The sequence below is a fragment of the Bos indicus x Bos taurus genome, chromosome 25, assembly GCF_003369695.1.
Source record: "Bos indicus x Bos taurus breed Angus x Brahman F1 hybrid chromosome 25, Bos_hybrid_MaternalHap_v2.0, whole genome shotgun sequence".
In the NCBI taxonomy this organism is placed as follows: domain Eukaryota; kingdom Metazoa; phylum Chordata; class Mammalia; order Artiodactyla; family Bovidae; genus Bos; species Bos indicus x Bos taurus.
Genome location: NC_040100.1, coordinates 28300253 through 28320585, shown reverse-complemented (window position 1 = coordinate 28320585; position 20333 = coordinate 28300253). Strand labels below are relative to the sequence as shown.

The window sequence follows — 20333 nt, the reverse complement described above, 5'->3', positions numbered from 1 at the left end:
GTAAGTACCTCTCAGAGTACCAAGATATAAGGTAGAAGTTTTAGAAATGTCCCTTACAAAGAAGAAGGAAGAGGAAAAGCACAAGGAGAAAAAGAAGGAGCAGGAGGGGAAGGAGAAAGAGGACAAAGAGGGAAAGAAAAGTGGTTATTCCGTCAGCCACTGGACTCACATAAGCCCCTTCATCCTCTAGAGAACTCACTCGAAGGGTCAGGTGCCTAGCTAATGATTTCAGTTAAATATCAAAGGATAAACCTAATTGGAGTAAGTCATGCCAAAGTGTAAATGGCTGATAAGTTTAGATCAGTGGGGCATTGCTTGTCTTATCAAAAGAACACTCCTAGAATACGAACAGTGGTTTTTTATTTTTATTTTTTTTAATGAAACGGCTTCTTGAACCAGCTACACCTCTCCTGGCCACCTGAGGTCACGGTGATGGAATTGTTTTATCAGAGGATTCTAGACTGCCTCTGTCTCCCACTCTTCTTAGTAAAAGGGAAAGATGACCTCAACTAAATCTTTCCTCCTTTCTTGTCCTCTCCTCTGATTTTCTTTTCTTTTCTTTTTTTTTTTTCTTCCTTTGCCTAGACTCACATTTGCTGAGCTCACTGAATATTCTGAAATGCACTAATTTTTTTAAAGTCTGAATTCATCTACCCTGAGGTCGGGTCAGTGTTCTCCATGCTGAACCAGTGCCACCAGTGCCAATGTGGTACTTGTCCTTTTTACCTAATTAGGAAATAAAAGAAATTAACTTGCTCTGCCAAGGGCCCATTAATAACTCTGTTCACGGCAAAACAGAAGGAAGGAAGGAAGGAAGGAAGGAAGGAAAGAGGGGAGGGTGGGAGGGAAGGAGAAAGGAAGGAAAAAAGAAGCAAAGAGAAAGAGAAAGGGAGGGACAAAGGGAGGGAAGTAAGAAGGTGGGGGAAGGGAAGGGATAGAGAGAAGGGAGGGAGGCAGGGAGGGAGGGAGGAAAAGATACATATGCCCCGAACTGTCAGACCCAATCCCATGGGCCACCATCCAGGAATCAAGAGTCAGGTCTCCAGGAAGGTTAAAACATCGCACCACGTCTCATGACAGTATTAACACTGTCTTCTCCCCCATTCCTAATGGTCTTTATTCCCGATGGTCACATTATTTCACGTGGCGTCAGAGGCACTTTTTGAGATGGGAGCTACGGAGGCATTATCCTCATTTTCTTGAGGAGGAAAACTGAGTCCATATTTTTTTTTTTTTTAAGGAGAGAATTGATTTTTGGGGGGGAGTGGAGGCCCTGTGTTAATTGTTTCATGGGCATTATCTCCTTTACCTCCGCTCCGCCAATCCTGAAGGGAGGACATATCACTTTCATGTTAGTAGAGGACAGGAACTTGGGACCAGGGTGAGTAAGCAACTTGCCCAAGGTCACACAGCAAGGCAAGAGCACATTCAGCACTGAAATCAGGTGTCTGATTCCAGTGTAATCAGGATTCTTTCTATGACATTTTGCCAAGTCTGTCCATGACACAGACCCAACCCTCTAAGAACATGCTTTCTAAGGTCAGAGGAAAGCAATAGGGAATAGGAATTGATATTTGTTGAAGACCTACTCCAGGCTACTGGGCTCAGAAATCTTTTTATTTAATCCAACAACCTAATGAAGGAGTCCTTGATTATTTCTGTCGCCCACTTGGGGAAAATGAGGCTCAGAGAAGTTGAAGCGTTCTAGGTCACAATTTCTATTAACACACAGATCAGGACTAGAGGGGTAAGATTTGTACATGGGCCAAGCTGATGCCAGAGCCCATGTTCTGCCCCCTACCCTTTCATTTTTAAAGTGAGAAAAGGGGATGGAATGCAGGAGTACTGAGTGAAGCCCTGAGCCATCAAGGAGTTATTCCATATATTCTGGGAGACTTCAATTGCCTTACTAGGCTATTTTTGAAAATCTGAGCAGGTACCAATGAACCAAGCCACTCAGTCATTTACACCTTAGTATGAATTACTTCTATTAGGATAATGTCAGAACCTCTGATAGACATCACCCCAAACTGAGGGGGCTAGGTTCTGATCAGAGCAAGAAGAAGGAAAGAAAATCTCAGTGTGGGAAACCGCCTATGTAGCTGGTCCTGAGTCCATTCATATCCAAGACAAGAGTCAGGACAGCTGTGCACACATTGACCCTGGATCACTACAGCCCCTCCTTTTCCCGCCATGATTTCCTGGTCTTTAACCTCGCAAGGGCGAGGAAGTGACATACAGACTCTGGGAACCTGCTTCTCCCCACGTGGCTGCTTGGCTCAACAGTCTCCAAGTTTTATTGATAAAAATAAATTGTCCTGGGAGGTTCTGCCAAAGTAAACAACCCAAGCTCCAGGCTCATGGGCGTCTGAAGATTGATGTGCTCAGGGCTGCTTCAGAAACATCAATATCTTTGCTTTTCTGACCCCAGACTCTAAGAATAAAGATGCCTTCTCGGTCAGTGCACCCTAAACTTCAGTCCTACTTTTTTTTTTTTTTTAAATTTTAGGCTGCACTGGGTCTTCATTGCTGCAGGCAAGCTTCAGTTGCTGTGGTGCACGGGCTTAACTGCCCTGAGGCATGTGGGATCTTCCCGGACCAGGGATTTAACCCGTGTTCCCTGCTTTGGCAGGCAGATTCTCAACCACTGGTCCACGAGGGAAGTCTCTCAGTCCTGTTTCTTAGGGGACTGTGTGTCCAGCTCCCTCATCCTTGAGGAAGACTCGGCCTCATGACCACATACGGCCTCCTGGCCTTGTAATTACCTTACTGCCAAGTCCTTTTAATCAGTCCAGGCTCAGCAGTTGGAAGGAGGCTACCCAATGGCTGCTTAATCCCTCAGCCCCCAGCTGGGCTGGATTCATGGGTGTGTGACCTGTCCAGTTCCATGGGGACTACCCTAAAGGGGGTCCTGTGCTTGATCTAATGTTCTGATGTTGTGATCTCGAATTGCTTAATAATTTTTGAACAAGGGCCTTAGCTTTCTCATTTTGCATAATTTAACAAATCAGGTAGCTGGTCCTAGCTCCCACGGTGAAACACCATTTCTGAGTCATTTCAGCTGTGGTCTGCCCTTGGTAGCAAAGCTAAATTGTCTCGAATCTGTCAGTCCCTAGTCCTCATGTGACTCCCACCTCTGTAACCAGCCAAGTCCTCTGGTGTTTGTGCTGTCCAACTCCTACACATCCTGCAAAGCTCAGTTAGTCGCTGCCTTTATTTTGAGTACTGCCTCAAGCTCCCCAGGCAAAAGCAGTGCCTCTTTCCCCTGCAGCATCAGTCAGCAGAGCAACACAAGGGGCTCCAGGGCCAGACTTCCTGAGTTCAAATCCCTGCTCTGCCCTATGTGATTATGGGCAAGTCATTTAACTACTCCCATGGACAGTATGAAAAGGCAAAAAGATATGACGCTGGAAGATGAGCCCCCCAGGTTGGTAAGTGGCCAACATGTTACTGAGGAAGAATGGAGAAATAGCTCCAGAAAGAATGAAGAGGCTGGGCCAAAGCAGAAACACTGTTCAGCTGTGGATGTGCCTGGTGGTGAAAGTCCGATGCCATAAGGAACCTGGAAGGTTCAGTAAATTGGATGTGGTCAGGCAGGAGATGACAAGACTGAATACTGACATTTTAGGAATCAGTGAACTAAAATAGTCGGGAATGCACAAATTTGATTCAGATGACCATTATATCTACTACTATGGGCAAAAATTCCTTAGAAGAAATGGAGTAGCCTTCATAGTCAACAAAAGAGTCTGAAATTCAGTACTTGGATGCAGTATCAAGAACAATGAATGATCTTGGTTCATTTCCAAGGCAAACCATTCAATATCACAGTGATCCAAGTCTATGCCCCAACCAGTAATGCCAAAGAAGTTTAAGTTGAACAGTTTCATGAAGCCCTACAAGATTTTCTGGAACTAACACCAAAAAAAAAAAAAAAAGATGTCCTTTTCATTACAGGGGACTGGAATGCAAAAGTAGGAAGTCAAGAGATACCTGGAGTAACAGGCAAATTTGGCCTTGGAGTACAAAATGAAGCAAGGCAAAGGCCATCAGGGTTTTGCCAAGAGAAAACACTAGTCATAGCAAACATCCTCTTCCAATAACACAAGAGATGACTCTACACATGGACATCACCAAATGATCAATACTGAAATTATATTGGTTACATTCTTTGCAGCCAAAGATGGAGAAGCTCTATACAGTCAGCAAAAACAAGACCTGGAGCTGATTATGGCTCAGATCATGAACTCCTTGTTGTAAAATTCAGGCTTAAATTGAAGAAAGTAGTGGAAAAACACTAGATCATTCAGGTATGACCTAAATCAAATCCCTTATGACTATACCAGCTTCTCTGGTGGCTCAGATGGTAAAGAATCTATCTGCAATGTGGGAGACCCAGGTTCAATCTGTGGGTCAAGAAGATCCCCTGGAGAAGGAAATGGCAACCCGCTGTAGAGTTCTTGCCTGGAAAATCCCATGGACAGAGGAGCCTGGTGGGGTACAGTTCCAATGGGTTTCAAAGAGTCAGACACGACTGAGCAAGTAACACTTTCACTTTATGATTATACAGTGGAGGTGACAAACAGATTCAAGGGTTAGATCTGATAGGGTGCCTGAAGAACTACGGATGGAGGTTCATATCACTGTATAGGAGGAGATGACCAAAGCCATCCCCAAGAAAAAGAAATGCAAGAAGGCAAAATGGTTATCTGAAGAGGCCTTACAAATAACTGAGAAAGTAAGAGAAGTGAAAGGTGAAAGACAAAGGGAAAAATATACACAACTGAATGCAGAGTTCCAAAGAACAGCAAGGAGAGATAAGAAAGCCTTTGTTAAGTGAACAATGCAAAGAAATAGAGGAAAACAATAGAATGGGAAAGACTATCTCTTCAAAAAAAATTAGAGACCAAGGGAGTATTTCAAGCAAATATGGGCACAATAAAGGACAGAAATGGTATGGACTTAACAGAAGCAGAATATATTAAGATGAGGTGGCAAGAATACACAGAAGAACTGTATTAAAAAAAAAGTCTTAATGACTTGGATAACCACAATGGTGTGATCATTCACCTAGGGCCAGGCATCCTGGAATGTGAAGTCAAGTGGGCTTTAGGAAGCATTACTGTGAACAAAGCTAGTGGAGGTGATGAAATTCCAGCTGAGCTATTTCAAATCCTAAGAGATGATGCTGTGAAAGTACTGCACTCAACATGGCAGGAAATTTGGAAAACTCAGCAGTGGCCACAGGACTGGACAAGGTCAGTTTTCATTCCAATCCCAAAGAAGGGCAATGCCAAAGAATGCTCAAACTATCGCACAGTTGCGCTCATTTCACATGCTTGCAATGTAATACTCAAAATCCTTCAAGCTAGGCTTCAACGGTATGTGAACCAAAAATTTCCAGATGTACAAGCTGGATTTAGAAAAGGCAGAGGAACCAGAAATCAAATTGCCAACATCCGCTGGATCATAAAAAAGCAAGGGAATTCCAGAAAAACATCTACTTCTGCTTCATTGACTATGCTAAAACCTTTGACTGTGCGGATCACAACAAACTGCAGAAAATTCTCAACAGATGGGAATATCAGACCTCCTTACGTGCCTCCTGAGAAACCTGTATGCAGGTCAAGAAGCAACAGTTAGAAACGGACATGGAACAATGGACTGGTTCAAAATTGGGAAAAGAGTAAGTCAAAGCTGTATATTGTCACCCTGCTTATTTAACTAATATGCAGAGTACATCATGAGAAATGCTGGGCTGGAAGAAGCACAAGCTGAAATCAAGATTGCCGGGAGAAATATCAATAACCTCAGATATGCAGATGACACCACCCTAGTGGCAGAAAGCAAACAGGAACTAAAGACCCTCTTAAGGAAGGTGAAAAAGGAGAGTAGAAAAGCTGGCTTAAAACTCAGCATTCAGAAAACTAAGATCATGGTATCCAGTTCCATTACTTCATGGCAAATAGATGGGGGAAAAATGTAAACAGTGATAGACTTTATTTTCTTGGGCTCCACAATCACTGTGGATGGTGACTGCAGCCATGAAATTAAAAGATGCTTGCTCCTTGGAAGAAAAGCTATGACAAACCTAGACAGCATATTAAAAAGCAGAGACATCACTTTGCCAACAAACGTCGGTCTAGTCAAAGCTGTGGTTTTTCCAGGAGTCATGTATGGGAGTGAGAGTTGGACCATAAAGAAAGCTGCTGCTGCTAAGTCGCTTCAGTCGTGTCTGACTCCGTGCGACCCCATAGACGGCAGCCCACCAGGCTTCCCCGTCCCTGGGATTCTCCAGGCAAGAACACTGGAGTGGGTTGCCATTTCCTTCTCCAATGCATGAAAGTAAAAAGTGAAAGTGAAGTCGCTCAGTCATGTCTGACTCTAGTGACCCCATGGACTGCAGCCTACCAGGCTCCTCCGTCCATGGGATTTTCCAGGCAAGAGTACTGGAGTGGGGTGCCATTGCCTTCTCTGAAAGAAGGCTGAGCACCAAAGAATTGATGCTTTTGAACTGTGCTGTTGGAGAAGACTCTGGAGAGTCCCTAGGACAGCAGGGTGATCCAACCAGTCAATCCTAAAAGAAATCAACCCTGAATATTCATTGGAAGGATTGATGCTGAAGTTGAAGATCCAATACTTTGACCACCTGATGGGAAGAGCCAACTCACTGGATAAGACCTTGATGCTGGGAAAGATTGAAGGCAAGAGGAGAAGGGGACGACAGAGGATGAGATGGTTGGATGGCAACACTGACATGAGTTTCAGCAAGCTCCAGGAGTTGGTGATGGATAGGAAAGCCTGCTGTGCTGCAGTCCACAGGGTTGCAAGGAGTCAGACATAACTGGGCGACTAAACAACAATAACTATTATTACTGAGGTCAACTTGAATCTACTTTCATATTAAATAATATGAATCATTCCAGAGTTTGATGCTCTATGAAAATTTCTTGCAATTCTTGTAACTGACCAATGTGTGTGTATGGCAGGAACTGAGGGCTCAGTCATCTATAAGAACCTTTTCAGGCCCAAAGTTCTGGGATAGAGGTGGTAAACAGGTAGCCCCACTGGCAAAGCCAGCCCACCAATGGATTTTATTTGGCTGATGCTCTGTGTATATGACACCCCACTCCAGTACTCTTGCCTGGAAAATCCCATGGACAGAGGAGCCTGGAAGGCTGCAGTCCATAGGGTCGCTGAGGGTCGGACACGACTGAGCGACTTCCCTTTCACTTTTCACTTTCATGCATTGGAGAAGGAAATGGCAACCCACTCCAGTGTTCTTGCCTGGAGAATCCCAGGGACAGGGGAGCTTGGTGGGCTGCCGTCTGTGGGGTCACACAGAGTGAACTGTGTGATCTCACAACTGAAGTGATCTAGCAGCTTAACAGCTGTGTATATATGTTCATGTAAATTAGATGCAAATATTTAACATTGAATATTTCACATAAAAACCTAAATCTGCAGCTTCTGTTGCAATGTAGAAGAGTCTGGCAGCACTGGGCCTGCGTTCTCCTCTGGAAACAATGGACAGAAGAGGGATAGCAACTCGCCCCCACCTCTCAGATGGGACATTTTCTCCAGTTCACCACACTCCCCACCATCCCCTACTGCCTTACACCCAGGCCTTCTCACACATTAACAGTACTTGGTTGGCTTTGATTGGCCCTTGGGTTTGCAACCACAGTCCTAGATGTTCCATAGTGGCTCTTCTCAGACAGAGGGCTTCTGCTGGGAGACACACTCTGGCCAAATTGATGTGTCAGTTTTTCAAATAAAACACACTCTATCTGACCCCAGTGCCTTGGCATATGCTGTAAACTCTTCCCCTCTTTTCTTCATTGTCTCTGCTGAAATAGCACTTCTTCTAAGAAGCTCTTTCCATTCTCCCAGTTAGAATCTCTCTGATTTACACATTCTCCTAGTTCCAAACATGTCTCATTCCTTGTCATTTTCAGTTTGTAATTACACATTTACTTGAGTGATTTGCTGGGAAAGATTGAAGACAAAAGGAGAAGGGGGTGAAAGAGGTTGAGATGGTTGGATAGCATCACCAACTCGATGAACACGAGCTTGAACAAACTCTGGGAGATAGTGAAGGACAGGGAAGCCTGGTGTGCTGCAGTACATGGGGCCGCAAAGAGCTGGACACAACTTAGTGACTGAACGACAATAATTTTTTTTTAAGTTTCTGAAAAGGTAGTTCCTTCACAGAATCAAACAGCAAATTCAAGCAGTAACAAAGGGAAGAAGGTAATTATTGTTCTAGTGGCTGTCTTCCCTCTTGAGAAGAGGGGTCATGTTTATTTTGGATTCTTTCCTATATGCCAAGTATCACCAGTGGAACTGGCTCATTCAATCTGTTGAACAGTGAGTGAGGACAGGAGTGAGTGTAGGGGGACAAAGGAAGGAGGGTGTATTCGTTTCCCATTGCTCCTTTAACACATTACACAGACAGTGGCTTAAAACAACACAAATTGATTATTCTGCAGTTCTGGAGGGCAGAAGTCTGACATGGATTGTACTGAGCTAATACCAAGATGTCAGCAGGGTTGTGTTTCTTTCCAGGAACCCCAGGGGAGAGTCTGTTTCTTTGCCTTTTCCAGAGTCTAGAAGCTGTTTTTATCTTTGGCTTCCTCCATCTTCAACGCCAGCAATGGTGGGTGAAGTTCTTCTCACACTGCATCTCCCTCTGACTCCCCAGATTTCTCCCTCTTCCACTGGTAAGGACCCTGAGATTACACTGGACTTGCCTGGATGGTGTAGACTCGCCCCTATTGTAAGGTCAGCTGATAAGCAACCTTAATGCCATGGCAACCTCCATTCTTCTCTGCCTCATCACCTGACACTTGACAAGTTCTGGGGATTAGGAGGTGGCAGTCTTTGAGGGGCCACTACAGGCACTTTTAGTGCACACTGTTTTACTGCAGTTCACAGATATCATGCTTTTCACAAATTAAAGATTTGTGGCAACCTGCACCAAGCATTTCTCCAACAGTATTTGTCCACTCCATACCTTTGTGCCACCTTTTGGTAATTCCTATGATATTTCAAACTGCTTCCCTTTCTATTTGTCATAGTGATCTGTGATCAGTGGTCTTTCATCTATTGCACAAAGATTACAACTCCCTGAAGGCTCAGATAATAGCTAAGATTTTTTTTAGCAATGGGTATTTTTTTTTTTAATTAGAGGACAGTTACTTTACAATATTGTGATGGTTTTTGCCATACATCAACATGAATCAGCATTAGGTATATATATGTCCCTTCTCTCTTGAACCCTTTCTCTAGGTTCCCGCCTCTCTAGGTTGTCACAGAACATTGGCTTTGTGCTGCCTGCAGCATACAGCAGCCCCCACTGGCTACCTATTTTACAGATGGTAATGTACATGTTTCAGTGCTGGCTACCTATTTTACAGATGGTAATGTACATGTTTCAGTGCTATTCTCTCGTATCATTCCATCCTCTCCTTCCTTCACTGTGTCCAAAATGTCAGTGTCTCCTTTGCTGACCTGCAAGTAGGATCGTCAGTACTGTCTTTCTAGATTCCATATATATGCATTAATATATGATATTTGACTTTCCCTTTCTTAGTTTCTTTCTGTTTCTTACACTACTCTGTATAATGGGCTCTAGGTTCATCCACCTCATTAGAACTGACTCAAATGCGTTCCTTTTTATAGATGAGTAATATTCCAAGTGATGGGTATTTTTAAATCGAGGTGTATACACTGTTGTTCTTAGATATAACACTGTTGCACACTTAGCAGACTACAGTATAGTGTCAACATAACTTTGATATGTACTGAGAAACCAAAAAATTTGCATGACTTGCTTTACTCTAATATTTGCTTTATTGCAATAGTCTGGACTAAGTCCATGCTGTCTCTGAGGAACACCTGTATTCTGCCCACCCCAGGAGAGATTTTCCTGAATACTGAAAATCCTCTGAGTGATTCTAAACTGAATGTCTTCTGACTATGTATCCAGGTCTTCAAAAAAATAATGATACCGACCACCAAATATGGCACAATGTGGCTACTTGTGAAATTTTAGGGTAAAGTTTAACACAAGCCAAGACTTCCTCACTGATGAATATGCCTTCTATTTTCACAGAGCTATTACAGAATTACATGCAATTCTGTCTGTAAATTATTTAGTTCAGGGCCTGGCACACAGTGAATGCTCAATAAATGGTAGTTTTAAAGAGGGGGGCAGCGCAGAACAAGATGGCACCAGGTACCACCTGCAGTTTAGGGGTGCTGGCCTCAGCATCAGGGCGTTTGTACAACAAATGACCATCTGTGTTGTGCTGGGGATAGGGTGGTACATGGAATACCAAACAAATCAAAAGGTCCCCATGGACCTTTTTCTTTAATAAGTTGGGTCTTAACTCAGAAAAGCAGAAGAAAAAGCAGCTCCACTTACGTGCAGAGAATGGACTGGTCCTCCCGATCTGAGAACAAAAACAAAAAAGAGCCACGAGTTAGAATCAGCTCTGAGTTGAGGGTCAGGACATGCTGCCGCCCAGGGCTCCCATTTAAGCTCACACACCCTGGCCCCTCTGGGGGTGACAAGGGGCCAGCTGAGCTCATTGCCCAGGGCATAGGGGACAAGGCCAAAGACAAGAGGGCAACAAAGCCCTGGAGGCAGCCCCAGAAAGATGCTGGAATCTGACCCATTCAGGAGGCAGTGAGCATCCCGGGCCCACCCCCTCGGAGTGGAGGGGGGTTCCCAGGAGACCCACTCTGTACAGATGAAGTCACAGACAGAACACCGACTTTGGATCCAGACAGACTGGGTTTCCTCTTGGCCACTTCCCAGCTCTGTGGCCTTGGGCGAATATTCTTAACCTCTCCAAGCCTCAGTTTCTTTATCTGGCAGTGGACATTTTTAGCTTGAAAATCCAGTATGCTTTCCTTCTTCTTCTGGCAAGAGCATCCTATGTTCCTTAAAGAGACATGTCCAGGGGACTTCCCTGGTGGTCCAGTGGTTAAGACTCTGAGCTTTCAATGCAAGGGGTGCAGGTTTAATCCCTGATCAGGGAACTATGATCCCATGTGCTGACAGAACAACAATAACAAAAAAGGAGACACGTCCCCTGTGCCACTCCACTCCCGTTATCAAGCACTGTCTTGGTGGGACTGACCCACAAGCTCTCCCAGCCAAGAGGCAACAGCATTTCCCAGGCTGCGTCAATCAGATTCTCTGAGCTAAAACTCCAACCTGGATCAAGGACAGAGAAGCTCAGCGGGTGGGCAGAGCCCTGAGGAGGCCTCACTTCCTGCCCCCCAGAGCCCAAACAGCCCCAAGTTTCTGACATTTTCTGAAGCTGGCTCCCCACTCTTCCCACACATTTGTGAGCTCCCCAACACTCCTCCAGAAATTCCTTTCCTAGATAAGGTCTCTGTCACTTACCACCAGAGAACCCTGGTGGGCGCAGAGGGCATCGTGAGACTACACGGGATTAAGCAGATGTTACTGATCACCTTTCACTCTTAAAGTTACCTCAGGAGGTGGAGCCAAGATCCCCTATGAGGGTCATGGGTAAGGTGACACACTCCAACCGTTGGTCAGTTAATCATAACCGAGAAAGAACATCCTCTTCTGGGCAATGCTGATGCAGCTTTTCTTAAGTTCATTCCTGGCTCCAACCCCACCTTCACATCGCTCAGCCTCTCCTGATCAAAGGTCTCCCTGGATCTAGGGACGTCTTCCTCAAGATCCCTTCTCAGAGTGATCTTTCCGATATGCTGAGCTACCCAATCGCTCTGCTCCTCAACACTCTTCCATTTTGAAAGTGTCTTAAAATGTTAAACATAAATTTATCATATGACCCAGCTATTCCACTCCTAGAAATCTACCCAAGAGAATAGAAACGTGTGTCCCTATAAGACTAACACATGAATGCTCACAGCAGAGTTATCATACCAACTAAAAAGTAGAAACAACCCAACTGTTCCTCTGCTGGAGGATGGATAAATAAGATGTAGTCTATCCACCCAGTGAAATATTATTCAGTCATAAAAACAATGAAGTACTGATACAGATTACACCATGGATGACTCTCAAAAACATGATGTTAAGTAAGTCTGACACAGAAGGCTACATACATATTGTCTTATTCCACTTACATGAAATGTGCAGAAGAGGTAAATGCATAGAGATAGCAAGTAGATAAATTAGTGGTTGCTGAGGGCTGAAGTGGGGTGACTGCAAACAGGTATGAAAGGTCATTTGGGGGCTTGGAAACTGGATTGTGGTGATGCTTACATAAGTCAATTTACTAAAACTCACTGCATTTTACACTTACAGTGGGTGAATGTGGAGTATGCAAATTTTATCTTAACTTGTTTTTAAACATGTGCATGTCCCCCAGGCCCCTTATGTGAGGCCCAGACTCCTGAACATGACATCCAAGACCTCCCATGACTGGCCCTGCCCACCTCCCCAGCTTCGGCATCTCTATGCCCTTCACTCTCAATTTCCAGCATCCCCACTCAGATAAACCCCCAATCACACTCCGTGCCTTTGTTCAGGCCATTCCTGCTGCCTAGCAGGTCTTTCTCCTCTCCTTTCCTGGCTACTTCCCTCAGTCTCAAAGATAATACCTCTTCCAAGAAGTCTTCCCTGTAGTGATGAATCCAGGAGGCAGCTTGGCTATAAGTCTCTGACAATACTCCTAAGCTATCACAGTAGTCAGCCTTGCTAGAGAGAAGAGGCCCCAGGAAGAGCCCCTAGTCTCCATCAAATAATCTGACTGCTGCCTCCAAGCCCCCCTTGATAGGAATCCTAGAGCTGTCACTGGTTCCTGCCCATCACCAAGACACGCCTCCACTTCCACCGCCCCTGTGCTGCCTGAGCGCCCTGTCCCAGGCTGGCACTTTTGCTCCTTGTGTCTCTGCCCCCACAGAATTATGAATTACTCATAAGCAAAAACATCCAGATCTGGACCCCACTCCCCTCAGTTTTCGGGAAACTGAGGTCATGTCCTCAATCCCTAAGCCCCTGACACAGAGAAGGCACAGTTTGGTGAGCACTGAAAAAAGCCAACCCCAAACCCGAAGACATGAGCTTCTTGATGGGAAAGTTCAACATACATGCGAGAAATTGACACCAGTGACTTCCCTGGTGGTCCAGTGGTTAAGAACCTGCCTCCCAGTGCAGGTGACTTGGGTTTGATCCCTGATTGGGGAACTAAGATCCCCCATGTCACAGGGCAACTCAGCCTGCACACTGCAGCTAGAGAGGCCAAGTGCTGCAATGAAAGAGCCCTCGTGGGCCACAGCTGCCTGTAGGGGCTAGCTTTAGGGGGCCTGGGGAGGTTCCACTCAGGCAAGCTTGATCTCTGAGCCAAGGGCCAACGGGAGGTCCTTGCAGGGAGAAAGGCCACAGGAAGGAGGCAGCTCAGCCTTTGGCAGGAGAACTTTCCATCACCACAAAGTCCCATTTCTGGTCCAGCTGCACTGATTCCCATCAGGCCAACATGCTCTGCCTCCTGCCTCTGACTCTGACCTTGGGCTGATCCACAAATTTCAACAAACAGCCATACCAGAAACCCTCACATGTGTGCCCAAGGACAAATGCTTAATTTGGTCACTGCAGCAATATCAGTCAAAGCAAAAGACTAGAAAGAAGTGATTTTGAGGTGGACAGACAATGGACTGTCTCCACCCATCTGCTTTCGGGACAGAGGTGGCCTTTCCAGCAGCCTTGGGAAACCTGAGCCCAGAAGACAAGAGATTGACAGGGTCCATGCCTGTCTGGAGGCTTTTCCTCCCAGGTCCCCAGGAGAGGAAGTGGCTCCAAGGGGAAGGCTTGGCAGCTGCCGGGGCAGCTCCATGCTGGGTGCTGCCAGGGGACCTCCGGCCTGAGACATTCCCATCGGAAACACACCACTCCAAGCGTGGGAAGCTAACTGTGTCGTGGTTAGTTAGGGGCAGGAGGGCTCGGTGTGCATATTGCTTGCTGACCTGTGCGGAGCCCAGGAGACCGACTTCAAGGGCTTTCTAGCTGATTCCTTTCCTGAGCCTGAGTTCATGTCTGCAATGAGGGAGCAGAGTTCTAAGAATGTGCAAAGGAGTCCCCCAACCCAAGCTTTGCACATGCTGTTTCTTCTTCCCAGAGCACCATCTGTATTGCTTTTGAACCTGCCTTGTCCATTCTTTTTTTTTTTTTTTTTTTACCCCAATGAGGTGAAAACCATATAAACATAAATTAAACCACGTAGAAGCGAACAACACAGCGGTAGGTTGTACCTTCACAAAGTCGTGCAACTCACACCTCTGTCTAGTTCCCAAACCTTCTCATCAACCCCCCAATAAAACCCCACACCCATTAAAGAGTCACTCTCCATCTCCCGCTCCCATTAACACCTGGCCCCACTGATCTGCTCTCTGTTTCTATGGATTCACCTATTCTGGACATTTAACACAAACACAAGTGGTCTTTTGTGTCTGGCTCCTTTCACTTAGCATGATGTATCTGAGGCTCATCCCTATGGTAACATGTATCTGAACTTCATTCCTTCTTACCTGAATCGTCCTCCATTGTGGGCAGATCTCATTTTGTGGTTCCACTCATCCATTGATGGGCATTTGGGTTGTTTCTAGCTTTTGGCTATTGTGAACACTGCTGCTATGAACACTCAAGTACAAGTTTTGTTTGAGCACCTGTTTTCAATTCTTTGGGTATATATTCTAATTGATTCTTGAGATGTCACCCTGAGAGTCACCTCCTCTATAATATTTTCTCTGACCCCATGCCTCCCTAGAGCTAAGCTGGGGGCCTTTCTACGATATGTCCCCTCCAGAGCTGCCATGAACAGTGGTGCAAGTCAGACACTGCATAACTATAAGGGGGAACCATTTACACTGGTCACTATAGATCTGTATATTTATTACAACCATCTTTCAACAGATGGAAGAAAACTGCATTGAGAAAGGGGTAAAAGTAAAAGTGTTAGTCACTCAGTCGTGTCCAACTCTTTGCGACCCCATGGACTGTAGCCCACCAGGCTCCTCTGTCCATGGAATTCTCCAGGCAAGAATACTGGAGTGGGTTGTCATTCCCTTCTCCAGGGGATCTTGCTGACCGAGGGATCAAGCCTGGATCTCCTGCATTGCAGGTGGATCCTTTACCATCTGAGCCAAAACAGGGGGTACCTTTGTCTAATTCTATAAAGGTACCACCCAGTCTAGTGGTGACCCTAGCTCCACTAGTTCAAAGATTCCCTGCCTTGCAGCGCTTAACCTCATCATGATCATTGTTTCGCCTCAATACCTTTTAGAAGAAAGGATTAATCAGAATGGTAATGGACCATTTCCCTATGATACAACAGGCAGAATTTTTTTCATCTTAGTAAAAATTATGCTATTTTATATTATTTTTAATAGCCAAAGAGTACAAACAATACAAATGTCCATCAGTTGGTAAGTGGATAAACAAAATGTGGTCTATTTGTACAATGGAATATTACTCAGCCATAAAAAGGAACGGCACACTGATACAGGCTAAAACATGGATGAATCTTGAAGATATTATGTTATGTGAAAGAAGCCAGTCACAAAGGACCACATATTGTATCATTCATTCCATTTATTCTAAATGTGCAGAAGAGGCGAATCTATAGGGACAGAAAGTATCAACACTAGTGACAGTGTTGAACTAGGAGTGCGGAAGGGAATGACTGCAAGAGGGCACAAGATTTCCTTTGAGGATGACGGAAAGATACACTTAGATTTTGGTGATGGCTGTGTAACCTTGTAAATTCACCAATAACCAGTGAGTTGCGTTCTTAAAATGGATTAACTTATGTATATAAATTACACCAGAATAAAACTTTTTAAAAAACACAATGTTACTTTTACGCCATCTCTGAATCAAGAGATCTGATTGCTCAGATTATCACACGGAATCTGCTGAGCAATCTGATTGCTTAGATTATCACACGGAATCTATTCACTTTTCAACAGTTATGAAACTGTTTTTTTTCCTTAAATAAACATGAATTCTTTTTACTTAGATTACAAAATTAGTACACAACCACTGAAGAAAGCTTGGCAAATACAAAATCCCCCTAACCCGTGATGGTTAACATTTGGATATATCTTCATTATTTTTTATAGGAGTTTAGAGTGATTTACACAATTGACACCATACTATGGCATGGTTTTTTAGTTCTTTTCATTAACAGTGTTTCCTTCTTGGGCTTCCTTGGTGGCTCAGGTGGTAAAGAATCTGCCTGCAAGGCAGGAGACCCAGGTTCGACCCTTGGGTTGGGAAGATCCGCTAGAGAAGGGAATGGCCACTTACTCCAGCATTCTTGCGTGGGAAATCATATGGACAGAGGAGCCTGTGGACTACAGTCCATAGGGTCACAAAGAGTCAGAAACGACTGAGTGACTAGCTTTATACATTGACCATGTTGTACAGTCTTTATTACTGACATTAAATGGCCTTATAATAGTCCACAGAGAGGTTCCTGCTCTTTCTCCAACCTCATCTGGTTACTCCTCTCCCCTACTTACATCCCAGCCACACTGACCTTCTTGGCACTTTCGTAATACATCATACTCATTCCTGCTTCAGGGCCTTTGCACTATCTCCTCCTTTTGCCTCTAAAGCTCTTCCCCATTTCTTGATGTGACCAGATCCTTCTCACCTTTTATTTGTTGTGTAGTCACTCAGACATGTCTGACTCTTTGCGACCCCACGGACTATAGCCCACCAGGCTCCTCTGTCCATGGAATTCTCCAGGCAAGAAAACTGGAGTGGGTTTCCACTTCCTTCTCCAGGGGCTCTTCCCGACTCGGAAATCAAACCTGGGTCTCCTGCACCGGCAAGCAGATTCTCTACTACTGAGCCACCGGGGAAGCCCTTCACTTTTCACACCCCAGTCCAAATATCATATCCTCAGATGGAGCCACTTTTGACCACTGCACACCCATAGCCATTACCCTCAGTTTCTCTTGATCCCATCTTCCTGTTTTATCTTCTCCTTAGGGGGGAAATAACATTATAATTTTGCACCTGGAATTATTTTTTGCTTACTCAACAGAACTGCTTTTAAAGCTTCTCCTACTAGCCCCTGAGCTCCTGAGGTTCAAAGGCTGTGCCTGATCCTGGGAGGCAGGGACAATGTGTGATACACAGTAGGTACTCAGGAAATGCTTAATGATTTGAATCAATCTCAAACAATCTTTTCTTCCCTCTCTCTTAATCTCTCTCAGAAAGGCAATTCCAATTGAAGCCACGGTGAGTGCTTCTTCCTATATTCACATACTCACTCAACAAACAAGTCCAGAGCGCCTACTCTGTGCCAGGCACTGGAAACACAGGGTTGACTACACCGACCTAGTCTTTGCTTTTGAAAGGCTTATGATGTGGTGCGAGGGTCAGACAGGCAAAGAACTGACTGCAAGACATGGGCAAATTCCACAGTGCCTATGTGCCCAAAGTGCTACTGAAGGTACAGCTGTTTTACCTTATTAAAAAATGTTTTTAAATATTTATTTATTTATTTGGCTGCACCAGGTCTTAGTTGAGGCATGCAGGCTCTTACTTGTGAAATGTGGGATCTAATTTTCCTGAGGGAGCCAGTTTCCCTGACCAGGGATCGAACCTGGGGCCCCTGCATCGGGAGCTCCTAGTTTTAGCCACTGGACCAGCAGGGACGTCCCAGTGTAGCTGTTTTAACATACCCTGAGAGGCAGGATATCCCAGCAGCTGTGGTGGCCACTGAGCTGCATGGAGAAGGATGTGTAGGAATCCCCATGGGAGAAGCCACCAAGGAGGCAGAGCGTCCCATCAGGAGGGCCTGGACCTCGGCACCTCAGGGCCGGGAAAGGGCACAGCAGCAGAGACCAGATGGCCGGCGGACCGCATCCCAGCATCCCGCGCGCGGATTAGGCCCCGCCCCCTGCCCCGAACCTGGAGACCACCCGGTCTCACACTCCAGCTGCGGACACCTCGGTGTCCCCTCTGTCCCCTGGGCCTCGGGGTATGGCCTTGGATGAGCAGGTGTGCGGGGGAGTTCTCCAAGGACCGAGAGGGCTCTCCGCCGCCTCCCCCGCAGCAGGCCTGAGACTCCCAGGAGACGCCCAGCTCCCCACAGACCAGCTATTTCGGCCTGATCCCAACACCAGCTCTTGGTTTCTGGCTGGGGAAGCCAGAGGCCCGCGGGCTGACCATAAAAGGACAAAACCCAGCTGGGTCTGAGCGAGGCCTGGGCTGGCTTCTTCTCTCCCGCCTTCCCGTGCCAGGGTGCGTGGGATCAGGCGAGAGGGGGGTGGCCAAGCCCTGTCTCCCGCGGGGTCACCACTCCCCCTGACCTCCAGGCCCCTGGGGGTGAGGCCTGGCCTCCACAGCGCAGAAAGGTGGATCCCCACGAATGTCTGCCACCCTCCAAGGTAGACGCAGAAAGTTCCAGACACCCCCGCCCCCGCCTGGAGCTGACGGCCAACGCCCTGCCCCTGCCCTGCTGGGCACCACACTCTCCAGGCACCATCGGAATAAACCCACACAAGCACTGGGGCAGGTGCCATCCTTGTTGGGACAAGTGAGGAGACCAAGGCACAGAGAAGTGGGCGCATCTGTAGAGCCAGGATTCCAGCCCAGCTCAAAAGCGACGCCCTGTGTACACGCTGCTATATTAAAAATGGGTAACCAACAAGGACCTACTGTATAGCACGTGGAACTCTACCGGGTGTTATGTGTCAGCCTGGATGGGAGCCAGGGGTTTGGGGGAGAATGGATACATGTATATGTATGGCTGGGAACCTTATCTGTTCACCTCATGCTATCACAACATTGTTTGTTAATGGGCTATACCCTAATACAAAATAAAAAGTTTAAAAAATAAATAGCACCCCGGAGAAACAAAAGCGATGCCCTAAACCTCTCCTCTGTAGGTCCACCCTCCTGCCCCAGCAGCACAGGGAGGAAAATTCTGGGTGAGCTGAGGTACTCTGAGAGCTTGTGCTGGACCCCAACAGGACTCTTCCAGACCCACATGAGGCAGATCTGGCCAGTGAAGTGGGCATGGGTTCATGACCAGTATTCTCCCAGTGGTCTCCTGGGCCTCGGCTCCAGCCTCCAGTCTCTGCATCCTACTCTCTACTCCAGCCCCACAGCCTCGTGCATTGCATCAACTCCTTTAAGCTCACGTTACTTCTCAAGGAGGCCTCCCTGTCCTCCCAGCTTAAGGAGATCCCAGGGTCTCCCGCCCTCCCCCCATAGCACATGTATTTGTGATTTGATTTGATTAATATCTACACCCCTCAGTAGACTGTGCCCCCCAACAACAGTTCCCTCACAGTAGGGCCTCAACACTTTTGGACAAAAAGGGGAAGGGGGAGCCAGATTTTCTCTGAGGCTGGGAGGACACAGTGGGAAGGCCAGAGCACTCAGACTCCAAGAGGAACAAGCCGCCGCCAAGTGTCAGTCAGAGCTCCCCAGGTCCACTCCCCTCAGCATATCTGCTTTCCAACTCAGTATTTACTGGTTATTAAAAAATGATAATAATTCTCCTTAGCTCTCTCCCATCTGTGTGAGACACCATGGGCCGTCCATAAAATATGTATCAGAATCAGATGATCCTTCTTCTTCATTTCCTGCCAAAGAACGTGATCTTCTTGTGATAACTCAGAAGGCCAGCCAGACAGGGCCAGCCAGATGGAGCCACCAGCACCCCTCGCCCTGCCAAGCCAGATGCTGAGCTGAAAGCAGAGGCAAAGTCTCCGTGAGGCAGAGAGGCAACTGGTCCCCTCCCTGGGCGGGGCGGGGGAGGGGTGTTGCAGGAACACAGTCTCTGCAGCAAAATGTCTGGGAAATTACTTCTGGGCTCCACTTCTCGGGCAATTCAGAGCATCATCTTCCTTACCAAGAAGACAGGGATAAAAAGCCGCACTTTCCAAGGATGTGAAAAAGATGCAGGGAGATTGGACCCACAAAGAGCTTAGAAAGGGCCCAAGACCCATTCCAAAGCTCAATAACAAGAAATTATTGTCAACTTTATTATCATCACTGCTCCATCATCTCCATGCTCCATAGCAGTGAGCTTGTGAAGTGGTTATAGATGGCAGCAGGTCTGACTCAGGAGGACAGGCTATCAGGCCAAGTTCAACCCTTTCTAAGTATAAGGCCTAAGCCAGTCTCTTAGCTGGCGGCTCCGTCTGTCTGGCCCTGTCTGGTTGGCCCTCTGAGTTATCACGAGCAGCCTCAGTCTCCTCATCTGTTAAAGGGGGCTGACAGCACTGCACTACCTACCACACCACACTGCCCCAGAGGGAAGATAAGAGTATCCAGTGAGGGACTTCCCTGGAGGTCCAGT

At 46.4% G+C, this 20333-nt stretch overlaps 1 protein-coding gene across 3 annotated transcripts in view; it reads right to left on the bottom strand.

Moving 5' to 3' along the window:
• The window catches only part of MYH11 (myosin heavy chain 11), a 127431-nt gene that overhangs the window by 68680 nt on the left and 38418 nt on the right, over window positions 1–20333 (bottom strand). For all 3 annotated transcript variants that reach the window (XM_027527198.1, XM_027527196.1, XM_027527197.1), the window contains exon 4: window positions 10430–10457. In XM_027527198.1, the coding sequence (XP_027382999.1) occupies window positions 10430–10457 (28 nt within the window). The remainder of the gene's footprint in view (window positions 1–10429; window positions 10458–20333) is intronic.